The sequence below is a fragment of the Haliotis cracherodii genome, unplaced genomic scaffold (genome assembly GCF_022045235.1).
Source record: "Haliotis cracherodii isolate W230 unplaced genomic scaffold, xgHalCrac1.p SCAF_2, whole genome shotgun sequence".
Taxonomy (NCBI): domain Eukaryota; kingdom Metazoa; phylum Mollusca; class Gastropoda; order Lepetellida; family Haliotidae; genus Haliotis; species Haliotis cracherodii.
This window is the reverse complement of record NW_027266275.1, coordinates 64,334,258-64,359,527: the sequence shown is the minus strand read 5'-3', so window position 1 is coordinate 64,359,527 and position 25,270 is coordinate 64,334,258. Positions and strand designations below refer to the sequence as shown.

Sequence of the window (25,270 nt, the reverse complement as noted above, 5' to 3'; positions counted from 1 at the left end):
CAATTAGTAGCAGACATGTTTATTTGTGTGTCTACATATGTGTAGCAGTAGAATTTAGACGCCACAGGATATTTTTCAAGGTTAAGTCATTTGGCTACCTCTGAATTTCAGACAGTAGACAAATTGAAATTTAGGTTGCATTGGCAAAAAACAGTCGCAACTTTGAGGCCTGTGAACCCCATTAACATCTCTCATCTTTGTCAGGTTGACATGATAGATGAATTTGTCATTTCATGAACCGGTATGTTGCTAAAATATATATATCATATGTTTTGTTGAATGGAATGGGATCTCAGCATATGAACGTTTTGGTTGTTTCAGTGTCAGTTAAAAGACACTGAAACCAACAACTTCTGGTAGCCATGTTGTTTGACATTGAGATGTGGATGAGTACTGTTAAGTGTGTGGTGATCCCCTAACAACTGGACATCACACATACTTACCACCACACCCTTGCTGCAGTACCTGGTGTTTCCGTATTGAAGGACTGTCGGAGAGTTGATGGAGTTCGGTCTGGCTGTGGTCTTTTCACAGTGTGACAGTGTTCTGTGAAACAAACACAGAAGCATTATTTCATGATTGTTCGATATTGAAAAAAATGTGATTGAAAATATTGTTGAAATATTGTTGAAAATATATCAATATTTTAGGGGGGTATTTTTATCACCCAGGTATAATTCTTCAAGGTCTGGGTATCTGGTATAATTAATGTGGTATGTTCCTCTGGGTATCTGGGACTGTTGGGTAGCTTTTCTGTTCGTGTGTGGAATATTGTAGTAACAGCAACTCTACATTTTGAAGGCGGTAGGGTAGCCTAGTGATTAAATCGTTTGCTCGTCAAGGCGAATACCCAGGTTTGATTCCCGACATGGGTTCAATGTGTGAAGCCCATTTCTGGTGTCAACTGCTGTGATTGGAATATTGCTAAAAACAGAGTTAATTCAAACTCACTCACTCACTCACTCACTCACTCACTCACCCACTACACTGGGTATCTGTGGTGTAACTATAAATTTAAACGAAAGCGATCACACATGTGCAACAAAAAAATGCTTATGAGATAACATTGATGCCTGACCCCTCAGGTGAACCTCACTTTTTTCATATATACCTCCAAGTAAATCAAGGACAGAATAGAACCCTATGTTTTTCAGAATAGCCAACTAAATTGAAGATTGAGTGCTCATGCTTTTGACCACTGGTTTCGTTGCTCCATAATCACACTGGGGTGAGATTCTCTATTTATATGACAGTCAAGCTACGAGTCTTTCTATATTTGATATCAGAACAATCAAGTGTAAGATTCTGTTTATCATCCGAAATCATTCTTTCATCTTTTGCAGTTAAAGAACAGTATTCTAAGATACTTCACTAAAAGATAAAAGACAATGACTGTACTTTATCAGTATGTCATAATGGCCCAATCTCATCTTGATCAGATCTAAGTTCTCTATATCGTTTATCAGTTACGTCATAATGGCCCAATTTCATCTTGATCAGATCTTAGTTCTCTATATCGTTTATCAGTTACGTCATAATGGCCCAATTTCATCTTGATCAGATCTTAGTTCTCTCTACTGTTATTCAAAGATCTGAGGATATACCATTAGGGGTCACGTCAGAACAACTTTTTATCCGACCAATCAGAGCATCACTTACCAGATCATGAAAGTGACAGTCGGAATGTTTTTTCTAATCATGAAACATCAAAACAGTTAACACGGGGTATTCTGAACAACAGTTTCCATCAAAAACATTGTCTATCTCTCGCTTTAATGTGATAAACATTTGAGTTGAGTTTGATTTTATGCCGCTTTTAGCAATATTCCAGCAATATCATGGCAGGGGACACCAGAAATGGGCTTCACACATTGTACCCATGTCGAGAATCAAACCCTGGTTTTCGGCGTGGCGAGCGAACGCTTTAGCCACTAGGCTAGCCGACCACCCCAATAAACATTTGAAAGGAAGAGACCCTGCATGGCTGATGACACGTACTGCCATACAATTGTGACCATATATTAGACATTCCAGAATGTCATTCTGTTCAGTTTTTTTAGTCATAGTCTGGAATGGAAGTCGCCATTTTGAAACTAATGCCATAAAGCTCAAGAACGCTGCTCTCTGATCGGCTAACTGCTTGCTTGTGATTTCATTGGTTCGAAGTTCGCAAAAGGTCATTCTGACATAACCCGTAATGGGATGTTCGTAGATCTTGTTTAGCGAAGCGAAAACAAAGATCTGATTTCAGAGAGATTGCATTATGGCCTGACATCATGACACTGCTCACATTAGCTCCCTCATGAAATATGGTATCCTTGGCATGAGCTGTCCTTGGAGAGATTCATAGCAATATACACCTGTACACCTGTTGCTCTGTTCAGGGCATTTAGCAACCTCTTCCTCTGCCATGTTCGTCCAACAGCGACACCATATCACGCCCCAGGAAGTTGATTCACATCGGTTATGGAGTCATGTAGCGCAACCAACTCGGTAAACACAGTATTTAATGGCTTGCTGTTGATGCAGTCCGAGGTGGAAAGAGGTGGCAACAAAGTTGCAACTTCACAACATAAAACACATAAACTCACAATTACCAGCAACACCGAATGGCGGCCATGTTAACATAGGATAGCTAGGTCCCACAATGCACTTGTTGAATGTTTCAAGTCAAATCATTATAAAAACTTAAATATAAATCCTTATCGGTGCATAGGATTATGGATAAACTGAATGGATAATACAATGTGACTTTGTAAAACCATAACCATGAACTACCAATTTTAGTCGTGTTTTATAATGTGTAAAACATACTTTGTCTCTTAACGTCAGGGTACAGGCAAATAGCAATTGACATAGTGATAGTTTCATTTTATCTTATAATAATAATCTAATATGGAAGTTAGTTTTGGATGGTAGAACAATATTCAGGCAGGCCGTTATTCATCATGAGGCAGCAATACATGAGAACATCAGGCCATGGTTTTACAAAATACTGTACACTCTGAAAGGTTCCTTGGGGCACAGGTGGCCCAGTTGTCTAAGGCGCCGCAATTCGCTGTGCAGAGTTGCATCCCTTGGACACGCCAGAAACCTATGATTGGGGGTTTCGAATCCCGGTTCGCCCCGATTATGTTTCTAGGTTTGTCAGCACCATACCCGTGTTCATGGGTTTCACCGAAGTGGTAAACGTCTGAGACCTGCATCACTTGGGGCTTTCCTCCCACATTAAGCTGACACGCCGTGATATAACTGGAATACTGTTAAAAGCGGTGTTAAATCCAACTCACTGAAAGGTTCCTATCTTTGTATGTAACATCATAAGAAGAGAAAAACGTCATTTATTATCCAAAACTGGTTCCCACAGGAGATGTCGCTTGGATTAGATCAAGCGATATCTACACTGCAGATATCGCTGCAATGAAATTGCATCACAATGCTTTGCCGACCATTGTGACGTCACTGGTTACCATGATGTCACAATCATATGACATCACTAATGGCTCTGCTACTGAAGCTGTTAGCAGTACTTTTAAGACTGAAGACACTGCTAATTACTGTCTACAAATTGAAAAAGTTGGAAGAATGATGTTGGATGATAAATAAAATCCCACCCTCGTGTCTTTTGATATCAAATATATCAACACTCGTTGATAAAAGTGGCAAAAATCCTCGGCAAGCCTTGGAATTTTTCCACTTTTATCAACTCGTGTTGATATATTTGATATCAAAAGACACTCGGGTGAGATTATCTATGTATATCATAAAAGTGTTTTACAACATCATAAAGTTGACAATGGAAATCGTTGCCACTACAATCACAGTACCTACTGTGTGAATCTGAAGTAAGATTACTTGATGTTTATATGAGTGGTAATTTAAGCAGACCCTCCTACCTGAGGCCAAATATGTTCTGTCGGTGATAGTGTCACCTGTAAGTAAATATAGGACTGAGTTAGCTTGTGTTACAGTGCTTGTGGCTGTAATAAAAGCTCCACTTTATCTTCTGTATCATTTTATACAGCATGCTTGTCTGAAGGGCAGATACTTAACATGAGTCTTGTCTGAACATGAGTGCCATCATATATACATGGCAAATAGAGGAATGCTGACTCAGCATTCCTCCCACTCATCCTGTTGACATGGGTCTTGGTGTTTCATCTGCCCTCTACTGACAAACTCAGTAGAGCACCTGATATAGAGCAGGTGATATGGGTACCTGACAAGTTCTAAAGTTGATTAGAACAGTTTGGTCGTGGAAAACTTTGAAAGTAAATTTGTTGAAGATTTGTGTGAATTTTTGAGATTCAAGAATTATTATCAATTATATCCCATTTCATGATTCCATGTGTCTGAGACTTTGCTTCATTTGTAAATATACTTCTCAACTGTTGATAGGGATAATTGGTTACCCCGTCTCAGATATATTTAATGTTGTTTGTTTGTTGTTTAATGCCCCACACGGCAATGTTCCAGCTATATGAATCTAGACGTATCCAATGATTGATATCATGAGCATCGATTCACGCAATTGGGATACGATGAAATTGCAACGGTGTCTGCCTCAACCTTAGGCCAATGTAGCTATATTGTTGATGTATGGTTTTGCTGCTGACAAAATAAAAACATTAACCCGTATGGTTATGTAGCAGCAACTTTTATATTTTTTTGTTAAATAAACTTAAATCTTGGGGAGGTCGGATGTTTTAGTCAGTGAATACAAACACCTGTTTGTGACACATGTACTATATCAGTGTTTGGGATTGTGTTGCAAGAGAAGTCATGGGGTTTTCATAGTTTTAATACCTTTTTTTATTCTTGGCCTCAGTAATTGTGCCCATGTGTGTATACATAGCAGGAGGAGGAACAGACACATATGCAACCGGTTCCTCTGACTGTTGGTTGACCTCTGAGACACCCTGGTAGCGCCATCACTGATACAGCTTTCATTTCACCCTCAACCTAGATAAGACATGGCTCATATGGAAGCCATTAGTCTGGATAGGAGTGGTTTCCCCCTCTTCTGAACATTGCAGACACTGGTAGCCACCTCACTGATTTCACTGAGACTGTCTTCACCCTAGATCAGGGCTGGCTCATAAGGAAGGGGTTTGTCTAGACAGGTTTCCTCCGCTTCTGTGGTCTTCAGCAACACACGCTTGTCGTGTGAGGTTTGGTTTGGTTTGTTGTTTAATGCCGCACTCAGCAATATTCCAGCTATATGACGGCAGTCTGTAACATAATCGAGTCTGGACCAGACAATCCAGTGATTGATATCATGAGCATCGATCCACGCAATTCGGATCGATGACCTGCATCAACCAAGTCAGGGAGCCTGGCCACCGTTAGTCGCCTTTTACGACAAGCATAGTCGCCTTTTATGGCAAGCATGGGTTGCTGAAGACCGATTCTACCCCGGATCTTCACGGGTCTTGTCGTGTGAGGTGACTCCAGAACTAGGTGGTCAGGCTCACTGTCTTGGTTGACAGTTGATGTTGGTTGTGTCACAGTTGTCTCAATTGATGCTCATGATGTCAATCACGGGATTGTCTGGTCCAGACTTAATTATTTTCTGGAATATTGCTGAGTGCTGCATTAAACAACAAACAAACTTACAGGGTACAAAAAACTAATTTTTTTCACTGTTTTGTTCTTGTCCTGACTGCCTGGGGATATCACGATACGATATTGCTGTATATGGTTTTAATTCAGTCCCTTCTATTTGTCCTCGCTGAATTAAGTACCTATGTATGAAGGGTATCAATGTTGAAAATGGTCTATGGGCTATGGTTTTTGAGCTCATACAGTTGTTGGATTGTTGTGGTTAGTTTATCAAAACAGTTATGTTACATTGAACATGCAAAACATTCATTAACATACATATTGTATTGTAACAAATGTTATATTTGGGATATTATTCATATCGTTTTGTAAACAATACTTCCTTCAATGATGTTTTGATCAACTGTGTTATTACACACATGATTAGTGGTAGAACAGTGTGGCAAAACAGTCCACACTGTGGTTGGTTTGTTTGTTGTTTAACCCTGCACTCAGCAATATTCCAGCTATATGACGGTGGTCTGTAAATAATCGACTCTGGACCAGAAAATCCAGTGATTGATATCATGAGCATCGATCCATGCAATTGGGATCAATGACATGCATCAACCAAGTTAGCGAGCACCACCCGATCCCACTAGTCCTCTCCTACGACAAGCATAGTTGCCTTTTACAGCAAGTATGGGTTGCTGAAGACCTATTCTACCCCGGTTCTTCACTGGTCTGTCCACACTGTGATAACAGACAGTCGATATTGCATCTATATTTGCAAGGACTATATGGTAATGCAAAGATGCCACACTTTTGTGAATAAGGTTTTTCAAGACTTTCAGCATATTCTTAAAAGCAACAGGTGGAGACACTAAATAGCGGTTTTCATTATGTCCATGTTGGAATCAAACCTGGGCCTTTGGCAAGATTAGAGAATGCTTGAACCACTAGGCTATCACCCCTTTCATCATTGTGATTGACCCGTGAAGTACCGGGGGTACCGTAGAATAGGACTTCAGCAACCCATGCTTGCTGTAAAAGGCGACTATGCTTGTCATAAGAGGCGAAAAACAGGATCGGGTGGTCAGGCTCGCTGACTTGGTTGGTGCATGTCATCGTATCCCAATTGTGTGGATCGACGCTTTCTAAATCCATTGACCACAAATATGCGTTTATCATTTACGACATAGCAAAATAATGGAAATTATCAGGTGTGCATCAACAGCTTGCATCGTGTCCATTATTGTGTGTGATTAAGTTTCAATCGGTAACATGTTGATTCAGATACCATGGCATGAAGAATTCCGATGTGGGTGTCCGTGAAGGGTATCGGCCTGAATTTCATGTAGCAATTTTTTGCAATAATGATTCACTGGTGGGATTCATCAGTAATAGGTGAGGAACCTGAATTAAAAATACTTCCCCTCACTTTTTAAATTTTTTTTGGATGTTGCTTATGGTCTCAATGGATACCTAATAGACACTTCATATACAGGAAGCAGTTACTAATTTCGTCATTTGAATTCCATTTGTTCCAAGTCACTTAATGAAATAAGTTTTTCATTTAATAAACTGAAATATGCTGACAAATCAAATCTTAGCATTGACTTAGGTAAACCTTTCCAACAAGATGAAGAAAGAGGAGAATCTATGAATGTCAACCTTTTTATTATAAGGAACAACGTTTCGGAGTATATGCTTACTCCTTCATCATTCCCCTGATGAAGGAGTGAGCATATACTTCAAAATGTTGTGTTTCTCAATATAGAAGTTGACATCCATAAATTCTCTTCCTTATGTATATCAGTTCTAAATGCCTTTCAAAGACAAGATGTTGAAAGCCATTATTGCTGAAAAAAAGACTATATAGGTATTTTCCAAAGGTATTGTCATACGTTTTCATTAGCATTTCATATTGTGGTATACTGGTATATCTCTAGTAGGGACCCGTTGACATTCCGGAGTCGAATAGGTCTTCAGCAACCCATGCTTGCTGTAAAAGTTGACTGCTTGTCGAAAAAGGCGACTAACAGGATCGGGTGGTCAGGCTGAGTGCGGATTTAAACAACAAACCAACAAACCAACCAACCAACCTCTAGTAGGTGTAGAGCTTTGTTTGCACTGAAAACAACCATGATGCTAGTGTACCAGGCTACTGTTTGCTTAGGGATTGTTCATTTATAATTGAAGGGGTTGAGGGGTGGGGAGTTGGGGGCTTTGGTCCCAGTAGATTTGAGAGAATTGCAAAGCTTGAGATAAGCTGTTTATATGTGTAAAATACGCATTTAATAGACTGAAATATGCAGACAAATCAAATATTAGCATATGAATGACAAAAACTATAAATATGCTATTGAAATAGAATTAATGTTTATATTATAACTATTAGATAAAACAATTGCATATATTGCAACTGTGAGATAAAATGATTGTGTATCAGCCAATCGACAAATTCCCGTACCGACAGTTACATTCGGAAAAGCTTCTGCGACAAACATACTGATAGATGGCAATTGAAAAGCACATCATACCTAGTCAATGTACATGTTGTGTCTTAATTAGTCGCTAATTGGTAATTAAAACAACAGCAACTTTCTTACAATGCTAGGTTTTACAAACAAAAAATGGTGGAGAGGGAACCGCAAGCAGACGCAGACAGGTATACCACTATTCACATAGTTTTAAATGATTTTCAGGGAATTTTACGAATTAAGTTAAAATAGCCAAATGTCAAGAAACAGGTGGGTAAAAAAAATTGATTACCCTCTAAAACTTGTGGATACCCAATCAAAACCAAACCCTGGGTAAAATACCCATATAACCAAAAGCTTATCTGTAGCTGTGAAGTGAAAGGAGGATCGTCCACGCCAGGAGGGCCTTGGACCAAGGTTCTCTTGAACACTAAAGACAGGTAGTTTATTGATTCAATAACACAAACTGCTTGTGTTATTCTCTTGATGATAGTCTAACGTTAGACTGTCTTACAGACCCTGATACAAATATATATCAAATACAGCCCATGCAAGTCTATAATTGTTGGCAAGTCTAGATTACTGCAGTATTTGAAAATGAAGAGAGTCACTGGGCTCCCTTTTATCATATTTTTATTAAGATAACTGAACAACTGTTTTTTTCTGTACGATATGTTCATTTCAGAGACTAGATGTTAGTCTAGCCTATAGTAACACTAGCTGTAGCCAAGTTGGAACTAATTCTGCATATCCACACATTATTTCATTAGGCAACAAATTAGGAATGTATTTATGACATATTATAAGTTACAAGGACTCAGTGTGGTATTGATTGTGTCCGAGTCGTGTGATGACGTGGAGTGTCCACGTGAACTGTTGATGTGGCTTAGCCTGCTGTCAGCACTTTCCCAACACCTTAGCAAATTCACTTGGTAGATAATTCAGCCTATTGAATAGGCCCATCCATCTGTCACTGTAAGCCGTTTGATAAATATCTATAGCATGTGTGTATAGACTGGTGTGTGTTGAGTTGGAGTATCTATTGATTATGGTGGTGTAGTGTTAGACACTGTTGACAGATGATCGCTTACAAGGGAAAATCTGATTTTAAATACTTCAAGATAACAGTTAGTATTAGCTATTGATGTTTTGATAATGGGTATTCACTGCGACCTGGAGGCTTTTTTTGGTAAGAATGCTTTTACAAACAGGGAATGTCCAAAGGGTAATGAAGAATGGACTTTAAATTTGTGTTTATTGGAGTGTGAACCTTCTCAGGTGGAGGATGAAATTGTAGGAGTACCAACCCTTGTTTGATCGCACAGATATAAAATTGACAAACTGTTCAATGACATTTCTAAAGCTGGAGTTACGCCTGACCACTGGACAGTTCTGTACAACAGACCTACTAAAACTATTTCTGCAGATCATGGACTGTTATGGGATGAACAAAACCGTCCAAATGGCGTGCTGGATTTCTTGGGGGAATTAGTCAGCAAAGAGCCGGAGTCACAGGAGACTAATCACAATTTTATTTACAAGAACAATTAACAATTTACAATATCTTAGAGAATAGCTGAGGGTGCCACAGAGAGTCGGTACAGCCCTCTGGGCTGTGGGAGAGATGTCTGCTTGATATGAGAGTCAAACCCCTTCTCTGCTAAAATTTTGCTACAGTATGTATTTAACAAGTATTTGAACAATAAAAAGGAATATGATTGGTTGATACACAATTGGTTGTGTCCTATGCTAAATGAATGGCTAGACAGAGGGGAATACTTAATCCTGTTAATCCTGTTGGACTGTCACGAATCTTGTTGAAATATTTACTGGGTGCTTTGAAAGAGATTATGGTGTCACAATAGACGAGCTTGTGTTGGGGCTAATCCTTAATGCACTATAGACGAGCTTGTATGGGGGCTAATCCTTAATGAGTCTAAATTGAAGTAATTGCTGAATGTTATTCTAATATACATGATATAGGTGATGACAAATTTACTTAAATAAAATAGTTCAAGGCAATCTATAAGACTATGTAGACATATCTTTTGTCTGGGAGATGGGATCTTGATACCTTAGGCTAGCATTTATCTAAAAGCTTCAAATCTATTTAACTATGTAGACATAACCCTTGTCTTATTGAATAGTATGTCTAGGAGTTGCGCTCCCATTACCTTAGGCTAGCATCTATCTAAAAAGCTATAACTGAAACTACTGATATTTTATATATGCATTTTACCTGATGATAAGTATTACTTGCTAAATTATAATTATATGAAATGTTGTATAAATATTACACCATGATAAGTCATAAAAGCACTTGATGTGGATCTAATTATTATAGGAAAAGTTAGTATAAATGTTATATCATGATAGATGTATCTCATGCCATCCATGTACATGTGTGCAGATTTGTGTGCTGTCAAGTTGTTTATGATCATTACAGCTTGGTAATGCTGTCCTATGTGCAGAGGTGTGTCCGGGGTGAGCTGGTTATATGCATTTATTAACCTACTCACGGCAACTGTCTCTTGCTATGGTGTCATGTTCTGTTTGTACGTGTACATTCATGTCAGGAGTGGGAATTGTTGCTTGATGAACTTTTGCATACTTTTACACATCTTGCTCATCACCCAAATAAGTTTGAATTAATAATGGATGTATGTTTGAGCTCTCTCCTCTAGGCTTGTAGACTTTCATATTTTAGGGCGTTTAACTTATTTTCAAGGAAAATATTCAAGAGAACATTTTTCTGTTTCGGTTTACTAATGTAAGAATGCAATACAATGCAATAGTCTGATTGAAAAATTGATTCTATTGTAATTGAACTTTTGCTACGTTGACAAAATAAGTGTTGTTGGACCTGTGAACCAAGTAGTGGAAGTGTGGTCTATTATTGTGGAGCTGAGGTAGTTTATCACAGTATTTGGCTGATTTAATTCAAGATTATGTATGGAAATGTGATCTTTAAGGTCATTGTTTTATTGTTTCATTCATGTATGGTCAATCGCATGATCAGATACTGTGCCAGATGTGGGGGCACGGGTGGCCCAGTCATTTAAGTCGCTGTGCAGAGTTGCATCCCTTGGGCACGCCAGAAACCTATGATTGTGGGTACCCGTGCTCGTGGGTTTCACCGAAGTGGTAAACGTCTGAGACCTGCATCACTTGGGGCTTTCCTCCCACATTAAGCTGACACGCCGTGATATAACTGGAATACTGTTGAAAGCGGTGTTAAACCCAACTCACTCACACTCACTGTGCCAGATGTTTGTTATTTCAACTCTTAACAAGTTTCCTCTCTAAGTAATCAAATACATTAAGTGCAAATCAAGACCATGATATTTGGCAGTATTTTTGTCTCATCACATTTTGCCAAGTCAGTTGAAATAACCAGTCCTGACATCATTTGAGATGTTGACAAAGGTGTAATTGACTATTCATAGAAATCACTGGCAGAAAATGCAGCTCCAGTTTGTGGCATTGATCTGCGTGTCTTTAATCATGTTGTTGTGGTCCTGTGTGCTGCTCAGTGTGCTAATATGGGGACAAAGACCCCTTCTCCAAGCAGCCTCCATCCTGCCATGTGATAAGCATCGGTTGAAGTGCACATTTCCTCACAAAACCTGATTGATTAATGCAGAAAGTTTTGACATCCTGAATGGATTTCAATTTGCAAGTTTGCAAACGTTTTTGTACCCAAGATTCCTATTTTTGAAATAGTACACCAGTTATGATTGACACATATACATGCATACAATGTTGACACCCTGTATGGTGATCTTGTCTTGAACCTTGTGACGATTCTGGGTTGAAACTGCCTCAGTTTGAAGGTCTCGGCTGCCATTTGGATTGGGTGGTCAGGCTTGGTGACTGCGTTTATGGTACAGCTAAGGAATCTGAAGTTTGTGCGTTGTGATGGCTTCTGTTTTACCTGACCACTGTGTTGTCTTGCAGGCTGTACAGAAGGCCACCAATGTGGTGTTTCAAGCTGGACATGTCTCCAGAGACAAGAGAGGTAAAGCAGTGGGCAGCAAGGGGGGATTCCGAGGCTGCACAATATGGCTGACAGGTCTGTCTGGGGCCGGAAAAACAACAATCTCCTTCGCCCTGGAGGAGTACCTGGTTGGTCAGGGCATCCCTTCCTACAGTTTGGATGGAGACAACATCAGAACAGGTCTCAACAAGAATCTAGGTTTCTCCCCTGAAGATCGGGAAGAGAACATCCGACGTATCTCCGAGGTGTCCAAACTGTTTGCCGATGGCGGTATTGTCTGCATCACCAGTTTCATCTCACCATTCAGAAAGGTGAAATACTTCATAAATTCATTTTATTTATTTTTTCAGAGAAATATCAACTTCTTTGATTGTGAGAAGTTGATTTAGTTTGAGGGAGTATACATCTCTAATATAAAAAACATGTTTTTTACTAAGCAGTATTCAGTTGGTCGCTATGGCTTCTGTTTAAATCAGATGTGTCTTCCAAGAGTCGTAAAAAAGACAATTTGTTAAAAAAAAAAGTCTTTTTACTCAAACTGTTAAGATCAGCTGTTGTCATGCAGATTATAAGTTATGTTGAAATCACAAAAATACAACTAAAAGATTATAAACTGATGTTTATTTGCATTGTGTTGTCTTCCAGGATCGAGACCAAGCGAGGAAGCTGCATGAAAGTGCTGGCCTTAAGTTTGTGGAGTGCTATGTGAACACACCCATCAATATATGTGAGAGCAGAGATGTCAAGGGCCTGTATAAGAAGGCCAGGGCTGGACAGATTAAAGGTGGGTTGGTTAAGTGTGAAGGGCACATCCTATAGTGGAGCTCTAGTTCAGATAGTGAGGTGGGTTCTTTCACATCCTATAGTGGAGCTCTAGTTCAGATAGTGAGGTGGGTTCTTTCACATCCTGTAGTGGAGCTCTAGTTCAGATAGTGAGGTGGGTTCTTTCACATCCTATAGTGGAGCTCTAGTTCAGATAGTGAGGTGGGTTCTTTCACATCCTATAGTGGAGCTCTAGTTCAGAGAGTGAGGTGGGCTCTTTCACATCCTATAGTGGAGCTCTAGTTCAGAGAGTGAGGGGGGTTCTTTCACATCCTGTAGTGGAGCTCTAGTTCAGAGAGTGAGGTGGGTTCTTTCACATCCTATAGTGGAGCTCTAGTTCAGAGAGTGAGGTGGGTTCTTTCACATCCTATAGTGGAGCTCTAGTTCAGAGAGTGAGGTGGGTTCTTTCACATCCTGTGGTGGAGCTCTAGCTCAGAGTGAGGTGGGTTCTTTCACACCCTATAGTGGAGCTCTAGTTCAGTGAGTGAGGTGGGCTCTTTCACACCCTGTAGTGGAGCTCTAGTTCAGTGAGTGGGATGGCCTCTTTCACATCCTATAGTGGAGCTCTAGTTCAGTGAGTGGTATGGGCTCTTTCACACCCTATAGTGGAGCTCTAGTTCAGAGAGTGAGGTGGCCTCTTTCACATCCTGTGGTGGAGCTCTAGCTCAGAGAGTGAGGTGGGTTCTTTCACACCCTATAGTGGAGCTCTAGTTCAGTGAGTGAGGTGGGCTCTTTCACACCCTGTAGTGGAGCTCTAGTTCAGTGAGTGGGATGGCCTCTTTCACATCCTATAGTGGAGCTCTAGTTCAGTGAGTGGTATGGGCTCTTTCACACCCTGTAGTGGAGCTCTAGTTCAGAGAGTGAGATGGGCTCTTTCACATCCTATAGTGGAGCTCTAGTTCAGTGAATGGGATGGGCTCTGATGTTATGGATATAATTTTCAGCACAGATATTGTACTCTTTTAAGTAATAATAAACTTGCAACATAATTTTCTTTTGAGTGATGATGGCAGTATCTGGACCAGACAAACCATTGATTGAGAGTGTGGTATTATTAGCCATGTCGTGACCACCTCATTCATTTAGTCTTGTATATATGACAAGCAGTGCTTGGTGGGGACATCCAGAATCCACACAGAGGTATAACCCTTCCCTGCCCCACATACTACACTCTTTTGTATGTATAACTACATGGGTGATATGTTCCAGGATTCACTGGTGTAGACCAGGCCTACGAGGCTCCAGATGCCCCGGAGGTGACCCTCAAGGCCGGCCAGCTCACAGTCGATGAGTGTGTTCAGGAGGTCATTCAGTGTCTGCTCGATAAGGTGGGCACTTTACACTTTTTTATTCAAATGATAATACTGCATGATGTTGCACTGTAAGATAATGCTTATGGGTCAAGTATACTTGTTGAGATGATGGGGTGTGTGTTATAAACAAATAGGTCAGCTGATGGTTTTTTGTGTATGTTATCAGGAAATCGTGCCAACTCATGCCCTGAACAGTGTGAAGGAATTGTTTGTGCCAGAAAACCGAGTGTCTGCAGCTAGAGCCGAGGCCGAATCTCTTCCATCTGTCAACATCACAAAGGTGTGTACTGCTATCTGAAACTATTTTCAATTGAAATAGTTTCGACTCTCAGTAAGTTGCAATTCAACAAAATCACCAAAAGAGTCTCTGTGTCCAGCATGATTCGGGCATATTTTAAAAAATGTCATATTATCACATAGACTTTCAGTTATAGCATGACCGACTGATATTGTTATGTATTCCCTTCCTGCAGCTTGACCTTCAGTGGACTCAGGTGCTTTCAGAGGGCTGGGCTTCGCCACTCAGGGGCTTCATGAGGGAAAGGGAGTTTCTACAGTGTCAGCACTTTGGGTGTCTATTGGATGGTGAGTAGAGGTGGTCAGACAACAGATAGGGGAAATAGCGAATAGCTACACAGTTTGCTTTATTCATACAGTATGTTAAAGAGATGCATTTGAAATCCAATGGCCTCATGCAGGGATTGGGAAGGAAAGTCTCTTCATGGGCCTATGGCTTCCTCCTTACAAATGTTACGTTCCATTTTTTGTAAGTACAGTAAACTACGGTTATAACGAACTCAAAGGGACCACTAATTTTAGTTTGTAATAACCGTAGTTCGTTATGAGCATATATACAGCATATATACAAAAATGGCAGGGACTAAAAAATAAGTTTGTTATATTCGTCAGTTCGTTATAAGTGTGTTTGGTATATATGTAGTTTACTGTATTCATTTTACTATATGGGCCATTGATAAATGCAATAGGCCATAAATTCAACATAACATAAAAAATATTTGCAGCTGAATATAACATAATTCTTGTCAATACCTCACCTCTATCACATCAGTGCCATAAATTCCTGTTTATGCTGAGAACTACACTATAAACTTTTATAAATTTTCAACAGACGTCCACTACACTGCCAACATATCCATAGTTGTGAGGGAAACCCTATCCCTTGCCAGAGGCGCCACTTCGCATGCGCAAGGCGGGAATCTAGTCACTTCTTTCCTTTGTGTCCTGATGACAACAAGGAAATTTTTTTATAATCTTAGTCTTGAACTATATACACATAATTTTATCAATAATTATAGCTGTCAACTTACAAATGAAAATACAGTCGTCCCTTACAGAAATGCCTTCATGATACCACATTTTCACTTTCATCACAAGGTAATCATTTGCTATCACTGATTTCATTATTTTCACCACAAACACACTTCAGGGAAGAATAAGTATTTATATAAGTTATATCTAAAACCCCACAATGTTTCAGGAAACAATTATCTCCCATTCTTGTTGACATCCATGTTCCTGCTGCAGGTGGCCTGACGAACCAGTCTATCCCCATTGTGCTTCCTGTACAGACAGTGGACAAGGAACGCCTGGAAGGCAACGTAGCCTTCACCTTGAAGTACGAGGGCAAGGCCATTGCCATCCTGAGAGACCCTGAGTTCTACAAGCACCACAAGGAGGAGAGGTGTAGCAGGCAGTTCGGCACCAGCAACCTGGGACATCCCTACATCAAGGTACGTACACTTCTCATAGCAGTCCCCTCAGGGGATTCTCCAGGTAGTATAGATACTTGTCATACAAAGAGGATTGGTTGATCGCAGTTGTATAAACATGTGTCATACAAAGAGGATTGGCTGGTCACAGCAGTATAGATACTTGTCATACAGAGAGGATTGGTTGGTCACAGCAGTATAGATACTTGTCATACAAAGAGGATTGGTTGGTCACAGCAGTATAGATACTTGTCATACAGAGAGGATTGGTTGGTCACAGCAGTATAGATACTTGTCATACAGAGAGGATTGGTTGGTCACAGCAGTATAGATACTTGTCATACAGAGAGGATTGGTTGGTCACAGCAGTATAGATACTTGTCATACAGAGAGGATTGGTTGGTCACAGCAGTATAGATACTTGTCATACAGAGAGGATTGGTTGGTCACAGCAGTATAGATACTTGTCATACAGAGAGGATTGGTTGGTCACAGCATTATAGATACTTGTCATACAGAGAGGATTGGTTGGTCACAGCAGTATAGATACTTGTCATACAGAGAGGATTGGTTGGTCACAGCAGTATAGATACTTGTCATACAGAGAGGATTGGTTGGTCACAGCAGTATAGATACTTGTCATACAGAGAGGATTGGTTGGTCACAGCAGTATAGATACTTGTCATACAGAGAGGATTGGTTGGTCACAATGTGTAGCCTAGGTGATAGTGTCATTGTATCCAGGTGGTGTGGATCGTTGCTCGTGCTCGAAACCATTTCGTTTTGGATATTGACAGACCTTCCTGATGTGACTGGATATTGCTGTCTGTGGTATTAAATATGGATAGTAGATGGCCAGTGTGTATGAGTCTTATCACATCATGATAAGTACCATCACCATCTAGTTCATGTAACTGCCAGCTCAATACAATGTTTACTTGAAAGACCAAGCAAAAGAAATGTTTTGGATCCCAAAAGGTTTCTATGAAATAATTTCAATTATGGAGCGGCTTATATACAGTAAGATCAAGAGAGAAAATTTCCTTTTTATTAGTGGAAATTCATTTAGCATTTGTATAAATGATAGTCTTTTAGCTTTCAGTGCATTTTTGTTCAAGATTTCCACGGTATAACTTGTCAGATGCTGCGAGAACCGTTGTCCAAGTGTTGTTGTATGGTCAGTTGGTATGTGTATTGTGCAGATGGTGTTTGAGAGCGGTGACTGGCTGGTGGGAGGAGACCTCGAGGTACTGGAGAGGATCTACTGGAACGACGGTCTGGATGAGTTCAGGCTCACGCCCAAAGAACTACGACTGCGCTTCAGACAGATTGGGGTATGTTCTCCCTATTGTTAGTCAGGTGCTTGAACATTCAAATAATGTTGGCACACAGTGAATCAGTGTGAATGTACGATTTAGGTGTAAAGTCCTATTTTCTTTGAACATAATTTATTCATTTGGTGGTCGCTATATGGCTGAAATAATGCTGATGCGATGTTAAAGTTTAACTCACTCATTTATTGGGAAACTGATCAAGTACATATTTATCTCAATTTTAGGATTCAGATAGTATTTTTTTTCATTAGATACCATGGTCTGCTTATTTGGCATTTTTAGATGTATGTAAATATCAGAAAAGATAACATATTTTTTGGATGACAACTTCTTTTTTCTATTACAATCCGACATTCGGTATACCAAAACGTCACAAAGTAATAGAATAAAGAAGTTGTCATCCACAAAATATCTTGTGTTTACAGATACAATGGTATTGCATGACGTTGGACAGACTTGTAGGACGAGTAGTAATAAGTGTTCACTGTTTAGGCTGATGCTGTGTTCGCCTTCCAACTGCGGAACCCAGTCCACAACGGCCACGCCCTGCTGATGAACGACACCAAGAGACGGATGCTGGAGAAAGGCTACCAGAAGCCAGTCCTGCTGCTGCATCCACTAGGTCAGTTTGGGATGATAAGGATCAATCTAGAATTACAGGTCGACCTCAACTCAACCTACTCAGTGTCACATACTCTCAAGCTTGGCTTCAAAACATGGAGCCAAGTCTCCACTGAGTGAGTGAGTATTGTTTTATGCCGCTTTTAGCAATATTCTAGAAATATCACAGCGGGAGACTCCAGAAATGGGCTTCACACATTGTACCCATGATGGGGGTAGAACGAACGTTTTAACCACTAGGCTAACCCCCACTGAGATTACACATAAGTTAATGTTCAAACGATTTACATAATAATTCCTAATTTCAACATCATAGTTTCAAGTTGTCTCAATCCTTGGAGGGGTGGTTGGGTAGCCTAGTGGTTAAAACGTTCGCGCCTCACGCCGAAGACCCGATTTCCGACATGGGTACAATGTGTGAAGCACATTTCTGGTGTCCCCCGTCATGATATTGCTGGAATATTGCTAAAAGCGGCGTAAAACCATGCTCACTCACTCAATCCTTGGAATATGATTGGGGGTTGATTTGAATTGGTTTGAAGCTTATTATTTAGTCACTGTCAGAAATGGAAGAAGGATAGAAGTCTTCAGTGTAAGGCTGTTGCATTGTGCATGTGAACCAGTATGGGTCTGCAGATCCTCATTGTCGTCCCTCCTGTGAGAGTAGGATGTGCTGATTGTTTCACAACATCGATTATCGATTATAGTCCCAAGTAACAGATGCTTTCTATAAATGGCGACCATATGATCAGGTGGTCAGGCTTGATGACTTGGTTGATGGTATGATGACATAAATACCCAAACGGTAGCCTGGCCCACAGTAGATTATTTACAGGCCACCATCGTGTGACTGGAATATCGCTCAGGCCGACATTCAACAACAAACAAAATAATCTTAATATATAAAGTACGGATATACCCAATGTATCTTACTTATCCTGCATTACTCCTTAATGCATCTACTGCTTTCTTTACGACAAAGAAAACAGCGCTTCATGATGGTCCTAGGTGAAGAGGTGAAAAGGTAGTTTACGTCTTCACTCAACTTTAACTAGGACCCATCACTGCTGTCATGTGACCGTCTATGACGTCACCGAACGTTGATTATCGCATGTATTTCATGACCAGGTGGTTGGACCAAGGACGATGATGTACCTCTGCCTGTCCGTATGCGTCAACACGCTGCTATTCTCCAGGAAGGCATCCTAGACCCTGAAACAACAGTGCTGGCTATCTTCCCATCCCCAATGATGTATGCTGGACCGACAGAGGTACGAATCACAGGCTGAGTGGTCCAAACACTTAACATACAGTACTTTAAAACAATGCTTTCATGGAGTTTTTTTCACTTAAATCTTAATTACCAAACTTAACATTATTTTTACCAATGACATTAGAGAAGTTATTGTTTCAGGATAATACTGGGGCTAGGACATTGTACAACAATACAAACATCTGGACGTTTGTTGTCCTATCCAGCTTAGGCTCTATTTTATAGGAATATCTGCAAGTTTACCAAGAAGAGATACCATCTGACTGACTTATTGACTACAATTGACAACTTGATTTGTTTAACTAGGTACTAGGTAGTTGAGAATCGACTAGTTAACAAGTATAGGCTTGTTTACAATTAGAGGTGAGGTGAATTTGGGTTTTATTATTTAAATGGGATTATTGCACTTATATAGCAACGTGCATGTACGTTTGTGTTTGTATGGCTGCTTGTACTAGTCCAGACTGATTTATAGTGCTAGCTCACTGAGATACCATGCCGCAGTTTAACATGAATAACCTACTCAGACACAGTGTACTGAATCGAAGCCGACCCGTCCTTGTTTTAGCCCCTTAATGTTGAGTGTCAGGCAGGGTAACAACAAGTACCACCTTTTAATGTCTTGAAACCCAGACCTTCAGTTCTCCAAGCGGACGCTCTACCACTAAACCACGCTGGAGGTCATTTACAATTAGAACTGTACTGTTGTACAATAGTATGCCATGTTAAGTAGTTGATATGAAGTTGAGGGAGGGATGATTTAACTAGCATCCAGGTTGCCACGCAGGATTTTTTGTTGGTTTTAATGAGAGAATTATGCATTTCTAGTCATTGTCATTGACACATAGAGCTTTAAAAAACAGTAATGTTCGCCTGATATTGTTACTATGCAGGGTATTCCATTCATGTATGTGGCAGCTCCGTGTCCTGTAGGCGGAACTAATACATCTACTGTTGTGGTTGCAGGTTCAGTGGCACGCTAAGGCCAGGATGTCGACGGGCGCCAACTTCTACATCGTAGGGCGTGACCCGGCCGGCATGCCACACCCTGATGGCACCCGTGACATGTTCGACCCAACACACGGAGCTAAGGTAGGTCTTTGCTTCGGAAAGGAAATACTTACTACTACTTCTGTGGGAAGTTGGCTTAGAATAAGTCCCAAGTAACTGATGCTTGCCATCAATGGCGAGCAAATGATCAGGTGGTCAGGCTTGATGACTTGGAATGACAATATGTACCCTGATGGTAGTCTGGTCCACAGTCGATTATTTACAGGCCACCATCATGTGACTGGAATATTGCTCAGGGTGACATTAAACAACAAACAAAATAAACTTAATATATATAGTACTGATCTACCAAATACATTTTTATTTATCCTGCATTACTCCTTTATGAGTCTTCTACGACAAAAAAAGACAGTGCTTCATGATGGTTCTAGGTGAAGAGAAAAAGGATGTTTCCGTCTTCACTCTACTTTTACTAGGACCCATCGCCGCTTTCATGTGACAGTCCGTGATGACATCACAACCGATCACATTCCTGCTCGTCACCTATGCTAACAAAATACATCACCCGTTGCAGACAATATTTTACATGGTAGCAGGACTCTAAATAGTAAAGGGGGCACGATTATGTTTCTAGGTTTGTCAGCACCATACCCGTGCTTGTGGGTTTCACCGTGGTAAACGTCTGAGACCTGCATCACTTCAGGCTTTCCTCCCACATTAAGCTGACACGCTGCGATATAACTGGAATACTGTTAAAGCGGTGTTAAACCCAACTCAGTAACTCACTCACTAAAAAGTAAAATCAAGGTATGGACTAAATGTTGACTATAGCAGAAGTTTTCACTGACATGCATGATGTATGAATTAGTTCCCTGGGCAACTGGAAATACTGTCTTAATTTGAAAGTTCCTAGAACTGCCAATATTCCTGTGCCAATTTATCTTTGAAAGGTGCCATGTAAAAGTGGAAACAATGTCATTATTTGGGTAGTCAGTTACTGCAATAGTAGATGGAAATATATCAACTCTGAAAGCAGAAGAGAAAAATGTTTGAGTAACAGATGTTCAGTCTGAGATAAGCCCTTCTATAACATTGACCCCTCATTTCTGGAGCACTGATCTCTGAGACTGTCTCTGCAAACTGTCCAGTTTGCGTGGAAACATCCCATCTGACCATCTCCTCCCACCAGGTGTTCATTCCGGTGACACACTTCCCTATCTCCAGATTAGTCTATTCTAGGCCGAAATATTTCCAGGAGATAAAGCTCACTTTACTCATCCCATCTTACAGGTTCTCACCATGGCCCCAGGCCTGACCCAGCTGGAGATCGTCCCATTCAGGGTCGCTGCCTATAACACCGTGCAGAAGGCCATGGCTTTCTTCGACCCCGAGAAGAAGGAGGAGTTTGATTTCATCTCCGGCACTCGTATGCGTAAACTAGCACGCGAGGGGCAGACTCCGCCCCCTGGCTTCATGGCGCCGAGTGCGTGGAAGATCATGGTGGACTTCTACCAGTCTTTAAACCAGCAATAGTTTAAGAAATAAAATGGCACTGCTGTAAAACATGTTCATTTCATTAGCCAGGAGAGTATGCATAATCATGTTCCATTTGCACAGCTTCTTGCTCTCTTGTCATAAACAATCAGTACAGATTCTACATAAGGTGGAGAAGGGTGGTCTTCTGCTTTTGACTAAGTCCTTCACCGACTACCATCATGTACATGTTCTATAGAGTAGCGAAATGTATGTCTGCTCCTTGGGTTACTTATTGATGTGAGGGACGGTGGGATAGCCTGGTGGTTAAATCTTTGGCTAGTCGATACAACTCATTGATTAACACTTCGATGAACACCATTGTTGGAATATTGCTAAAATTGCCTAAAACTCTAATCACTGACTAAATCCAGATATGTGATGAGTATAAATAATTTTATTTTATATAATTTTCAATATTTCCTTTCAATAGTGTCTTGCTAATGGAAGAGCCAATCACGAGAAATCAAAGCCACAATTCAGTTCCATCAGTGATTGGATGTCATTATGATCATAATAGCCATATACACGAATCTTTCCCTGTTAATGGACCCACCTGTTTCACTTTATGATTCTGTCGTTGGGAACACAAGTATATCATGAAATTTGTCACAGGTATTTGCATGAGGGAACAAATATTTTAACATTCATTATCAGTATTTTTTCACTGGTAAATTTTGTTCTGTATGTTTTGTACAAGCATGGTATGAATGTGACAATTTGTGACCAAATTTCTGCTTTTGTTTGTACCACTTTGATTGCCTTTATATGAGATATTTGTTGTGCAAACTGTTTGATTGCTTTTTACCTACAGTTTTCTTCACAACTAATCATGCTACTATGTACTGAAATGCATTTATATAAGGCGTGGTAATCAGTGAGTACACAAAGTCGGGAAATGTTAGACAGAATGTGATACTAGCCAGAAATCCTAATCATACAATACTCAAAAGAAGTTAAGGGCCACCCCATTCTTTGATACTGTACTTCTGGTTAGCAATAGTAATATGAAAGAATCGGGTAGTCCTTAACTTCTTTTGAGTGGTGTATGATATTTCAGATAGCTGTTAAACATACGTATAACTCAACTTTCGATACGGATTGTGTTACTTGAAGTTCAGGCTGGAACTTATGGGTTGGATTGCTTGGAGATGTTGTCATGCAAACAGTATTCAATGTTGCCATTGAACTAAATCATTTGCAGCAGCATTTCAAGTTAAATGATCTCATTCTCAATCTAGATCAAAAGTTGAGTTGTATTTGTAATGACAGACTTCATGTAGAGTATAAAACAATGACTTGTTACAATTCATGCCAAAGCAGATTATGTTAATTTGCCATTGTATATAACTTTGTGGGATGAAAACTGTATACTGAGAGTGGGTTCTTCTCACTACTGAGGTGTTTTATAGTCTGTAGTCATGGCTTGTAGAGAAAGGTTTGTAATCTATAGCAATAACTGTGCTTGTCAGATGTGTAGGAAAACCTGTCTGTGTGATATGTATTTACCTGAAATACAGACACAGTTGTCAAATATTGTAAAGTAGATAGATTATTAAAACAACAATTAATATATTTAAATATCGGAGGAAGTCTGGGAAAGTATATGTAGAGGTATTAGTTTTGTTATGTTTAACACAACTGTTGATTTTAACCATTGTTGGAGTGGTATATGTGCAGTATTAGATTTTCAGTATACTCTTTGACATGGCCTTTGATAAGGGTGAGAAATTATTTTCATCAGACAAGAAATATATGTGCATAAAATGTTTTATTAAACCAATTCCAGACAGTTCTGTTATAAAACGTTCAGAATTTTATCAAGACCTCGCCATTCCTTTTAGATAAGTCCTAACAATGTGAAAGAAAATATATATCCCTGTTTGTATTCTTATGAGATTGTGGCCTCCACTGTGTTTACATGTAGTAGCAAGGGGTAGAAAACCAACTCACCTTCAGCCTCAGGACCTTCAATCAAGAAGGATAACTCTCAACTAAGTGTCTCATCTACCCATATCAGATAGAACTGATTCTCAGAGCTTCCACCACTGGTTCTATTGCACCATACTCTGTCTCATATTGGTGGTAACTTCTGTTTTTTCTCACCTGAAGGTGCTTTTACATAAGACCAGACTTTTACCACTGTAAATCTACATGTATTTTAAAAAATATTTGTCACCTTGAAAAAAAATACTTCACTTCTTAAATGACCCGTACAGTGAGACCCATTTTTAGAACTTTTCACAACACAAGTTGATACAACCAATTCTAGTCCAAGTCTACCTATGATTAACTATTGGTCCGACATGTTAGTCAGTGTAATGAGTTATATGTGTTGAATGCGGTTTGTAAATTTGAATTGTATATGCACATTTTAAACAGATCTTGTTGACATTCGGAAAAGAATACTGAATTGCATTTTTTAGCTTAGAAAGAATATGTCCTAGATTTTGTAGTACCTTGTCAATCTACATTTGAATTAAAGGGTGGAATATTATACTGACAATCAGGCTATAGGGACATTTGTCCCCAGGTGGATGTATACAAGACACTGTGCCAAATGTTCAGGCAAGATGGTGGACATGGTAGGTTGTCTTGGTACAAGTTCCCCTGGTGACAGATGTACAAGGGGGAGATAACTGTGTACTGGCATAACCAGTTGTGTAGCTCTTGGTACTGCTGCCGCTGCTGGGGCTTCTGCTGTTTATGTCCAATAAACTTATCAATCTGTTATTCAAACTTTGTGTTGTGTTTTTTATCATTCAGGAAGGGCTAGGTAGCCCCATGGGTAAGGTGTTAGCTTGAAATGCCAAAGTTGATATCTCCCCGGGGATGAATTACTAGTACGACTGCAGATTTTTATGCTTGTACCAGTAACAACTTCGGTTGACCACAATGGCTGCTGACCTGTTCTTGTTACAAACAGGGCAGTAGGGTAGCCTAGTGGTTAAAGCGTTCGCTCGTCACACCGAAGACCCAGGTTCGATTCCCGACGTGGGTACAATGGGTGAAGCCCATTTCTGGTGTCCCCCGCCGTGATATTGCTGGAATATTGCTTAAAGCGGCGTAAAACCATACTCACTCACTCACTCACTCTTGTTACAAACAGAAATGTCAAAGCCTCATGCCATGGAGAAAAGGTGGAGTCTAAATTGTCACTTTAGCCTACTCACGTGTCACGTGGATGTCTGGTCACTTCAGACCGCCTCCGTGGTCTAGTGGTAGAGCGTCAGCCCGGGGAGCGGAAGGTCCAGGGTTTGATCCCTGGCCACGTCATACCAAAAGACATTAAAAGATGGTACTTGTTGTTACCGTGTCTGGCGCTCGGCACTAAGGGGCTAAAACAAGGACTGGTCGGCTTGGAGTCAGTATGCTGTGTCTGAGTGGGGTATCCATGTTAAACTGCGGCATGGTATCTCAGTGTGCTAGCACTATCAATCGGCGTCAGTCCGGACTAGTACAAGCAGCCACACACACACATGCACGCATGTTGCTATATTAGTGCAATAATCTTGGATGCGACGTTAAACACCATTTCACTCTGTTACTACACTCTGTATACAGCTCTTCACCCAGCCTGAACCTCAGGAACAGGCCAACAGTTCTTGATAG

At 40.3% G+C, this 25,270-nt stretch overlaps 1 protein-coding gene across 4 annotated transcripts in view; it reads left to right on the top strand.

Annotated features, from left to right (window-relative positions):
- The window catches only part of LOC139468352 (bifunctional 3'-phosphoadenosine 5'-phosphosulfate synthase-like), a 58,674-nt gene extending 34,277 nt beyond the window's left edge, over positions 1–24,397 (top strand). For all 4 annotated transcript variants that reach the window (XM_071250263.1, XM_071250264.1, XM_071250266.1 and 1 more), the window contains exons 2-12: positions 11,982–12,332; positions 12,667–12,805; positions 14,053–14,171; positions 14,323–14,436; positions 14,630–14,741; positions 15,702–15,907; positions 17,089–17,220; positions 17,713–17,842; positions 18,970–19,112; positions 20,081–20,206; positions 21,416–24,397. In XM_071250263.1, coding sequence (XP_071106364.1) covers positions 11,982–12,332; positions 12,667–12,805; positions 14,053–14,171; positions 14,323–14,436; positions 14,630–14,741; positions 15,702–15,907; positions 17,089–17,220; positions 17,713–17,842; positions 18,970–19,112; positions 20,081–20,206; positions 21,416–21,658 — 1,815 coding nt within the window. In that variant the 3' untranslated portion in view covers positions 21,659–24,397. The remainder of the gene's footprint in view (positions 1–11,981; positions 12,333–12,666; positions 12,806–14,052; positions 14,172–14,322; positions 14,437–14,629; positions 14,742–15,701; positions 15,908–17,088; positions 17,221–17,712; positions 17,843–18,969; positions 19,113–20,080; positions 20,207–21,415) is intronic.
- Positions 24,398–25,270: the final 873 nt, after the last annotated feature.